General features: G+C 41.9%; 1 protein-coding gene across 1 annotated transcript in view; it reads left to right on the top strand.

The window, feature by feature from the left end:
• The first annotated feature begins 680 nt into the window (after nt 1–680).
• Nucleotides 681–10,835, top strand: part of LOC119175784 (protein SERAC1) — a 30,754-nt gene continuing 20,599 nt past the window's right edge. Inside the window, exons 1-5 of the mRNA XM_037426758.2 lie at nt 681–881; nt 1,003–1,103; nt 1,157–1,318; nt 5,509–5,633; nt 7,977–8,102. Of these exons, the coding sequence (XP_037282655.1) occupies nt 826–881; nt 1,003–1,103; nt 1,157–1,318; nt 5,509–5,633; nt 7,977–8,102 (570 nt within the window). The 5' untranslated portion in view covers nt 681–825. The remainder of the gene's footprint in view (nt 882–1,002; nt 1,104–1,156; nt 1,319–5,508; nt 5,634–7,976; nt 8,103–10,835) is intronic.

The raw sequence follows: 10,835 nt of genomic DNA, 5'->3' as shown, positions 1-10,835 counted from the left end.
TGCAACGCATTTCGCTCCTACGAGGACTACGCCATCTACGCTTAACAGAGATGTCTTCTCCAATCAGGCGGGTCGTCGCAATGATGCGGTTTTGAAAACTAGTCCATTTAATGATGCGATGATAGGTCGTTGCCCAAAACGGCCACTGTATCTGCCGTTTACTGTATTTTTCTTTACTTTACTTTTACTTGCTCTCTTCACAAGAATACTCATGGGAAATGGGTTGGGGGGAGTCCACGTACACAATCTGGTCAAACTACTACAATAGTCACGTCAGCGGATGCCTGTGTCCCCCCCCCCCCCAGTCGGGTCGGTGTGAACCGCCCCTCTAAAAAAAAATTCTGGCTACGCCCCTGCTAAAATGAATAGCTGGATCCGCTCCTGTTCGTTTGCGTTTTAAAAAGCCCGCCACGGGAAAGCCTACACTCCGAGATAAATACTTGCCCACTTTACCATGGCGCTTAACCTTTCCTTCCTCCGTGGGCCATGGGCCATATGCTCCATACCGTGGTCGTTTTCTCTCCAGCACTCGCATTGAATTTTTCCCGCTTGTATTGCAGCATGTCCAATCTGCTGACCGCTGCGCCTTTGCGCGTGATTGTGTGACCTATACGTATTTAGGATGGCCGCGTTTTTTGCAGATGTAGTTGAGCTCGTTTTCTTGCCGAGTAGACGACCGAATTATGACCGCATTTGGCAGACTGCCACGCTGAGCTGAATTCAGGTGTAAGCATATCCGTAATCCATGCGCTGATTAGAGGTCGCTCGTCCTGTGATAACTACTGCGCTCATGAGTGCGATCGCAGTGGTGTTCTAGGTTGAATCATGAAGATAAAGTTTAGAAACGGCATTGTGATTGGCTGCATTACTGCGGCTCTCGGGTGAGTTTGTTTCTGCTTGGTATATACGCACGGAAAGTGCAGTCGCCGTCGCGAGCTGCTGAGCTTTTTTCTTTTTTTTTTTTTGCTAAACAGCAGCATATGGTGTCCCGCTTCCTTGCAGAAGTGGCTATGTCATGCGTCACGATATTGGTTTCATTAACCACCTTTACGGGGAGAAGCCCAACACCACTGCGAATGAATCACCGTACATATACTTCACAGGTACTATTACTGCGGCGAGCACGAACACTGCATTGACACAAATTTTCTTGCAGAATCGGCTCCCCCGGCTGATGCAGCAGCTTCATGGAGTCTGAAACGCATATTTGGGAAGGAATCTCGTCGGCATTGGCACTGGCTGTCGGACGCACGGTCCAAGGTGCAGAGGATCCGACACGAAGCCGTCAAAGCGCTTGGCAGCATGGCAAGCTTGAGCGGTATGTCTCCAGAACCCAGGAGAATACAGATTCACCTTAATTTTTTTGGATTGTGATTCGCTTTGCCCGCGCTGACTCCTCATACATGGTGCTCGACATGCAGCGGCCGCTTCTGAGCCCAAACTGCCACGCAAAAGAATCCAAAAATCAGTTGCCTAAAGCTCACAGGCAATCAAAAATATTAATTATGCCTTGCACCCTGATTCAATTAAATGTCCATACAAAAGCACACATTAAAAGCCCTGTCTCAATTAGGCACTTCCCAGGAAAGAAAAGCTCCAGTTTTGCAAACACTGTCGTGATCCTGCAGATCACTTTTATACAGGGTGCCAGAATGAAACCTTTTTTTTTTTTTGTTTCAGTTTTAGTTTCACTCCACCGTAAAACGTTCTGTTCAGTTTCTGTTCCGGAACGGGAAAAAAAGAATGTTCTGTAGTGGTTCATGTTGGCGAATTTCTCACCACGAGAACGTAACAAATAGGACAGAGTAGAAAAGGTTCCAGCTAACCAGCAAGATTATCAAAGCGGAACAGATACACAAATTAGGTGACAGCTGCATAAGCACTCCATCCCTGGCACTGTCACAATTTGAGCATGATTACCTATCCGGGCTGTAGGATAAGCGTCAGATCTCTTTTTCCTACTCTGTCCCATTTTTTTCCTACATTCTTGCACTGCGAAATTCGCCATCCTGAACCCAGGCCAACTAGCCCAAGCTTCTACTCTCGAAACAGTTGGTAATGCTATTACTGTAATGGAAAAATTTAAAGTGAGAGTAACGATAACAATATTTGATTTGTCGTACAGTTGCGCTCCTCTTAAGAAAGGGGGACAGGGGTTGAACACGTTCTTCCCACATTCTTTAGAGGAGCACAACTAACAGTACCACGGATTTCTACAAATCGGCGCAAACCAGCACCCTTCTAAGTTATAGTAGACGCTCTGTAATGAGAGTTGAGAATTTTTTGAGCGGTCTGAATGTTTTGTGTCAAGAGAGTAAAGATGATCTCAGAAGCAGCCCATTGTCGGGCCTGCTTATAATATGCGAGACCACTGTTCATTAAAAAAAAAAAAAAACTGCGCCATAAATGCCCTCCCCATTCTAGCATGTGTCACAGGCACACGGAAGTCCACTAGAGTTAATGACAAATATCTCTGGTTGCCATTGTTTCCATGTTTTTGCACAATTTCAACTAATCTTTACTTTGTAATTTCTGCCTGAGGTACGCACTAGTACTGTACTCTCAGCCTATGCATTATTGCTGATGTTGCATCACCTTAATTGCTCGGAATTGCCAAGTTCCCATATGAACTGACAAATGATTTAAAAAATTTTGGTTTCACTTTGGAACAAAATAATAGATAACACTTTGATCACATTTTTGTTCTGGTCAAAAATACCTTTTTTTTTTTTCACTTTTGGCATTTGTTCCATTCCTATACACTGCTATTGTAGCATGTAGATAGGTGTGTTATAGTATCTATTATAGTACTGTGAGGATTCAGTGCAACTTTGATTATTACCTGCTGGGTTCTGGTCATTACCATGTATACAATGGCTGAACAGAAAGAAATCTCTGTTTCATAATTGGCATTACTGTGAGATCTACAGCCTGTTACGTGTGAGAAATCTCAATGGCGCAATTTGCGTCCTACTTGAATATCATTTATGTATCCATTGAAGCCATTGCCACTGTGGCAGTGGCATCTTATATTATGGAATGTCTTTGTACAGTTTGCAAAGCGCACCTCTGAAACTTATACCCGAGTATATTTTCTTGAGCGTCAGTTAAAGTATTCATGCCTCGAATTTTCAAGTAGATCGTAGTCGCTGGCATGTCTTATGCTCCAGTTGGCCCATGTTCTCATACTCCAACATTCTACATGTACATATAAAACCTGTGCACTACTATTGGCTGTATACATTAGGAATATTCAGGTGCCAAGGACGGCTTCAATGGCTGATGCATTTAAGTGTTGTTGAAGCTCTCGTATCACTACAAATACCTGAAAATCCCAAATCACAACTTTAGTCAGCCCTGTATAGAGGACCTATTTATCTAATCAATGTGTGTTGATATGCTGTGTTCCTGAGCATAGAGGAGTGCAAGGCAATGCTCTTGCTGACAAAATTGCCACATCAATAGGAAGGAGACATAATAACTCCTCCATAGCTGTCCCCACCACAATTCTGAAACTATTTTATGCTGCCTCTAGTTGTGGAGTTAGTTAGTAGCAGCGTAATTGGACACCAAACGAAACTTTCCACCTAATTAAATCATAGGAGGAAATTTGTATTGCGAAAATTCAACAAACTGAGGTAAATATTTTTTTGCTTAGAGTATACCACACATATATCACACACACTCATACCACAATTAGAAAACACAAATAACATCTCTTGTGCTTTCCTCAGCCTCATTATCTGCCAGCTTCATTTATTTATGTTAAGTAGGCACTTGAAAAAAAAAAAATTTGTATAGTATGCATCAATTGAATTCTTACGGTCACGATTGAGTGCTGTTGTTCTGTTACAGTAGTGCTTACAGGCAGAGTAACATTCTGTGCTGGTCTTAAGGACACCATAACAGAGTCATTATGGAATTGCATGATGTGCTGGCACCAGTCAACAGTGCATTATCTTCTGGATACGGCTCCATCTGTGCTAAGCCGTCACATCTGGGGGACAACTTCAGGCTGCACCTTCTCGCCATCTTCATTTCCTGCATAAAAGAGGCCTTGAACCTAGCTGGAAACAGACTCAAATCATTCCCGTCCTTAATTCTGGCAAATCTCTGACATGCTTAAGCTTCTGTTGTCCAACAGCTCATCTCAGTTATGCTGGAAAGCTTATGAACAAGATGGTACTGGCATGGCTGGACTGAATGCTGATGAGCAGTAATGTGGCATTTCAGAAAAGAGTGCTGCAGCATAGATGTATTCATCAGTCCTGCTAACTCTACCACATTAAAATTTAAAACCAGTGTTGCCATATTCCTTGACAACAACGATGCGTTTGATAGTATGATACATGAAGCTATCTTGCACACTAAGGTCTTTAGGAATCAGTGGCTGTTTAAGCCGCTGCATTTTATACTATTCCACTGACCGGTCAATAAGCATGTCCAGATAAGACAATGACGCAACTCCTGTTAGAGCACTCAGAGGAGTTTCCCTAGGTGATGTATTGAGCATGATTTTACATATCTTTCTCATTGACCTGGTGAAGTGTGTCTTTACTTCAGTTGAAATACAGTAAAGGCCTGTTGATTCGGATTTCACGAAACTTAAAAAGTATCCAAATGCCAAATTATTGAAAGTATCAAGAATGCAACCATCATATGTCTTTTACTTCAATACCTTGTCATTTTCTAAATTTATATATACAGATCATGTATTTATTTTGCATAAGATAACTGTAAAAGCTGCCATTTTCCTCATATTGAGGCTGATCAGAAGACTGTCTGCGAACGCTATTTCCACTGTTTTGTGGTGCTTTGCGCTCTGCACACTGTGAGGATTGTTTGAATTAACCAGGTTGCACTGAAGTGTGACCGAATTAACAAGAGTTTGATTCCGTAAAGCAATGTGTATGGTGGCAGGACCAGGGAACATGTCTGAATTATCCGATTGCCTATATATATATATATATATATATATATATATATATATATATATATATATATATATATATATATATATATCTTACTTTCTTTCACGAATGTTCAAGCGATATGTGATGGAGCACAAAAATATGTCTCCAGAAAAGGTGAGGCAAAAGCAGAAAGGCTGGCTGGAATCTGCATTCTAACCATTTTGCTGTTCAGTGCTGATGTAAGGTGAGAGAAAAGCAGAGGAGGGGAGTGATGATGATGACTTTGGGGGAAAAAAAAGGAACTTCTGCACAGTATATAAAGAGAGTAAATGTATGCATATGCAGAACATTGTAACCACAGATAGTTGAGCTGGTTGGTAGGTGTTAAGCATGAAAGAACAGGCACAAGAGCAAAAACCAAGCAACACGAATACTGTTCGTGTTCAGATCTTTTTTTTGTGTCTGTGCCTGCATAACTTTATGCCTTCTTTCGGAATGTGATATAAATGCTCACCATCCTAATGCAAAGATCTTTTTCTGAATTTAAGAAAGTGCTGTGAAACCTCCTCTAAAAGAACTTTTTTTTAACTTCTAGATTCAGAGCTTTGTGAGATTGCTCAGGCATGTGATTGTCGAACAAGCGTTGGTCTCGCAAGGACAGCTAGCACAGATCTGCGATGTTTTCTATCACCTCCTCCAATACCAGAAAATATTATGAAGGTGAGTCATTGAGGATACTGCTCCCAGTAGCTTTTTTAGAGTAGTCATTTAGGCATTTAATGACGTAGGATCCCTACCTTCCCACCTTCTTTTCATTGCTTAAGCACTATGCACTTTCTGTCACAATCCTGTCCTGTTTATTTAGCACACTTTACTAAAAGCATGAATGGATTTTTGTGGAGCCATTAAAGGGGTGGTGCCACCAAATTGGTAGCTTGCGCATTCTTTGCTGCTAGTGTTTCTTATAGCTTCAGAAAGCATGACACACACACCAAGATTAATTTATTATTGCTAAATAATTTAGTACCACCTTATTTATGTGCACAACTTTCTGTATTGGTTTCTGGGTGCCAAGTTGCGCAGTGGCGTACCAGTATAGGCGGCGGGGTCAGGTGACCGCACAAGGCTGTGATGTGCATTGTGCTGAGTATCATCAGCTCTCGCACACACGGTTTCACACAAGCACCAGCAAAACAAACATGCCGACAGTTGCTATGGCTAGTTGCAGGAGCTGCGAGTTATGTAACAATCGATGTTTGCAGGTACGTACGTACATTTGCGGAGGTGGCAGATGTTCGAAGATCACTCACGTCAGTGCTGATCTGGTGTGTGACTACAACTTTCGTTGCCCTTTCTATAGAGCTACATCAGTGTTGGATGCACTAGCAATGGGTCTCAATTGGGAGAATGAGCATTTAAGTACACTTGGGAAGTGAATTAAAGTATATTCTGATTGTTTGCTGTGTCCGACCGTTTGTGTGTCCTTGCATGCAAAGGAAACCCACAACAGGCTTGCTATAGCCTCGAAATTTGATGGCACCACCCATTTAACTATAAGTAGGTTGAAAGTTTACACATTTTGGAGTTCACAGTCGTGTATACTATATATAAGTTTGGAGAGGCAGCCTTATTGGTCAATCAACCCTTTAAGGACAAAAGATGAGCATAGCAAGTCAAGGACATATTAAAAGACCGATGAGTAAGGCAATTTGTGGTCTTCCAATTTTCCGTGAAGGCCTGATGACGATTTGAGCTCCTATAATGCTCAGTGCTTCATACACAAAGTTCGCATGTTTGGTGCTTGATTATATGCGACATCATACATTACTAGGAGCTGCTTAAAGGTGAGGCTGAGAGCACGGACTTTTTGTTTTGCTGCTAGTTTATTTCAAAATAAGATCCTTAACAGTACATGTGCACCGTCCGAGTCACGTTCAGAAGAAAACAAAATGTTGCGCTGTTAACCTAAGAATGCCAATTGTTTTACACGATGAACCGTTGAGAGCGCTGCTGTGCAGTAGCACAAGAATGCAGTCACGTGGTTTTATTTCATGATAGTATTACCTGAGGTTTTATGGCCCAAAACTTGCCCCGCCGCGGTGGTCTAGTGGCTAAGGTACTCGGCTGCTGACCCGCAGGTCGCGGGTTCGAATCCCGGCTGCGGCGGCTGCATTTCCGATGGAGGCGGAAATGTTGTAGGCCCGTGTGCTCAGATTTGGGTGCACGTTAAAGAACCCCAGGTGGTCGAAATTTCCGGAGCCCTCCACTACGGCGTCTCTCATAATCATATGGTGGTTTTGGGACGTTAAACCCCACATACCAATCATTTATGGCCCAAAACCACGATATGATTATGAGAGACACCGTAGTGGAGGGGTTCGGAAGTTTCGACCATCTCGTGTTCTTCAGCAGGCACTGATATCGCACAGTACATGGGCCTCTACCATTTTGGCTCCGTCAAAATGCGACCACCATGGCCGAGAATAAACCTGCAACCTTCAAGTCAGGACCCGAGCACCTTACCACTGATCTACCGTGACAGACTGGTTTTATTTCATATTTCACAAGATTTCTTTAAACGCCAGAAAAAATTGCCACACAGCATGTACGTTTTCACAAAAGTTGGATCAGTCGTTGTGGAATGCCCTCTACAACATGACAAGGTGCTCTTGGCCCTACATAAATATTTGAATATTTTTGCATGATCAATCTTGGTTAATTTACAAATAAGATACAATATAAAAAATATGAATATACCTAACAAGCTCAACATGACCGCGAGCCATACGTCGTTGGTTTTGTTAAGTTGCAATTACCGCTTTCTTAAAAATTTTAGGTTAGGTGCGTGAAACGCCCTGTTTGTGCATGTGTGCATGAATTTGTGCCTGTGTATACACATGTATAGTGTGGCCTGCACTGAAAAGCAAAAGACAAGAAGAAACACGGGGCCTAACCATATGAAGTAATGAAGATGACTTAACTGTCATGCATTGAATGCACAGCAGTTAGTTTTATGAAAGATTCCTGATAATAAATGACAATAATATGATTTCTACTTTTCAGGGTAGCCTGCAGGATGGCTTGAGAAGCGTTCTGTCAAGACTGCCAGAAGCAGCAACGGAGTCCTGCATCAGCTTCTTCACTGCAAATGCCCTCCATACAAAGCTGCAATACTTTGACGCCCATCACGTAAGTTGACCCAAGATTTCGAATGAAAATTATCAGTTATCTCGTAGAGCATCTGCTGTTATTCCTATTGAGGTTGCGAATTTTCACTGCTGTGTGCTGACATTTGGCTCATGGCCACTATGTTTTATGAAGCATGAATGCAAAGATTATTCTCATAGTTGGGTCATTATGTTCTTTTTGCTGAAAGCATTCATTTCAATTCCGATATTGTTCCTAGATGTTCAGGCAGATTATTATTGGCTATGTAAATTAAACAAAGAAGCACCTAAACATGCATCACCTTCATGTGTATTTATGGCAGAAACAAGGTTTCTTTTACCATTGAGCATTGCGTGTACATGCTCACACAAGTAATTTAATCTTTTTCTTGTTTGTACATTGTGCTGCATGCAGTTTTGAAAAACCTCATTTTATTTGCAAGTGTCTACCAAACCATATATCACCCTTATTATATGCACCAATTTAGAGCGATTGAGTAAGTTAAAGATTATGTGTCAGCACTGTGATGACTAATTTGTTGCTTCTACTGCCTCAGTGTTTTTTGATAAAGGGGCCCTGCAGCACATCTCCACCTAATCATTGCATGACCTCACCGTCGAAGATTATTGCCTCATGAATTGATTACTGGAAAAATGTTTTGAATCTGTGAAGTATGAGTGGACTTACAGGGACTATTCACCTGCTTAAACCATTGCTTTTTCTTTCCTTTTGTCTCAACCAGTGCACTGAAAGCTAAATCGGAAAAAAAATGACAAATTCGCAAACAGCTAGGTTAGCGCGGATCGCGACTCTGAGCACTTTTTTTTTTCTCTGTGTCTGCTCACATTTAGTGTGATTATAAGTACGCTAGTGGGACTACTGTGCAATTCTAGGGCTCTACAGAGCAGAGCACCGGCACGTGGTGGCACACAGATGCGCCTGAGGTAGCTGTGTAGCACGAGAATGCTTAACTCAGCCAATGGCTGTGTCCTCCCTTCATTGATGCAGCGGGGCCCAATGATGATGTAACACGCTGAGAGAAGAGCAAGCGTAAACATAAATTCACTGTCACATGTAGTGCTACAATATTTGGCTCACATGTTCGCAGTAGCCTCGACTACTGATCAGCAGCGTTTTCTCGAAACGTTCGCAAAGTGTTGCAGGGCCCCTTTAAGACAAAATTATGTGATATGCATATGCATAAGCTTTTAGTTTCAATTCAAGATACTCAACAAAAGCATGCAATTCTAATTGTCTTGTGACTGGTATATTTCTGTAGTTATATGATTGCATGCACCCGTAGACCTCTGTTAACACTTTCGTGACCGCGCCTATCTCAACGGATAGTATTTTTTCGATGTTTACAATTTCATTATTTGCCCTGTTTTGAATGCTTTTGGACCCCTTGCGCTATCCAACGTGTAAAAGGAAAAAGTATTTTATCAGTTTCATTTTTGAATTTCTCTTTTTTCACCGTGTGGTGATTTTAAAGAGCCTTTCCATGCGCCCGAGTAAGTGTGCATAGTTTCAATCATGCCGTCGGCGTCGCGTGTGACAGCTTCACGAAAACGGCGAATTTTGGGGGATTCTAGTGCATCTGGGCTAAAATATTCAAATGATGACAACAGCACAGGCTCGAAAGACGACGTCGGCAATTTTGATTTCAGCGCGGACGACAAGAGTTCGTCAAACCGCCCCAGAACATCAGTGGTCGTCCACTGGTAAGTTTAGCTTTGTGTTCGGGCCGTGTTATTGCCGGCGTGCTTCGGTGTAAGTTGATCCGATGTGTTCTGAAGGTTAGGGCTCTTATCTGCAGGGAGTCCGCTTCCTTCGAACGGGACTACTTGCCGGCAGCAGGGCAGAGGGTACAGTTTCGTGCACGGAGCCAGCCTGAAGTGAACCTTGGAACCGCGTTACGTAGTGCCGCGCAGCATTTCGTGAGCGCTGTCGACTTTTGGAGAGCTATGCAAAAGCTCAAATAAATATGCTTGGACGCATATTTTTCAGAAGCCGACGTACAGAGAGAGAAACGGTTCTTGGAGGTCCCACAGTCAATCTTGATTCTCCTACACGAAACGCTCCTCAGAGCTAACAACAGCAGTCAAAAAAAAAAAAAAAAAAAACAGGAACTGTAAATTATGCTATGAACAAAAAAAGTTGAACAGAAAGCAAGTGTATTCTGTGAAACATGCATAGCAAACCTGCGTTTTACCGCATCATGAAACTGCTTCGCATGGTGGCATGAAATAAGCTACGTGTAATGTTATTTTATGTGCCCAAAAACGTTTGTATTTACAGCACTTATATTTACAGGATAATTGTGTGTGCTCCTTACGCTTAAAATGTATATTTTGATTTCTTTTTATGCTTAGCTTGTTCAGAGCAGTGTTTATGGTTCTATGAAATTTCTTTGTTCATGTTTAAAATTTTTTATTGATGATTTTTTTCTATATTATTGTTAATAAATTTGTGATTTCAAACTGACCGTGTTTGAAAGGTAACTCCTAGTTGTACAATTTGACACCATAAACATTAACATCAGTAACTTTGGGGTCCATAAAAAGTAAGGTTTCCTGGACTACCCAGGAACGGCCAAGTTTCTTGCGGTCACGAAAGTGTTAAACATTTTCCTTATAAACCTACAAGTTGCTCAAGGTTTTAAACTGTTTAAGATCTTTTGGTTGTGCTGTATTGAGTAAGATTCAAATGTGTTCTTGGCATATTCTCATTTCTTACTTTTGAGAATGTAACTTG

This window comes from Rhipicephalus microplus, chromosome X (assembly GCF_043290135.1).
Source record: "Rhipicephalus microplus isolate Deutch F79 chromosome X, USDA_Rmic, whole genome shotgun sequence".
NCBI lineage: Eukaryota > Metazoa > Arthropoda > Arachnida > Ixodida > Ixodidae > Rhipicephalus > Rhipicephalus microplus.
The sequence above is the reverse complement of the archived record's forward strand: the minus strand, read 5'-3'. Positions and strand labels throughout refer to the sequence as shown.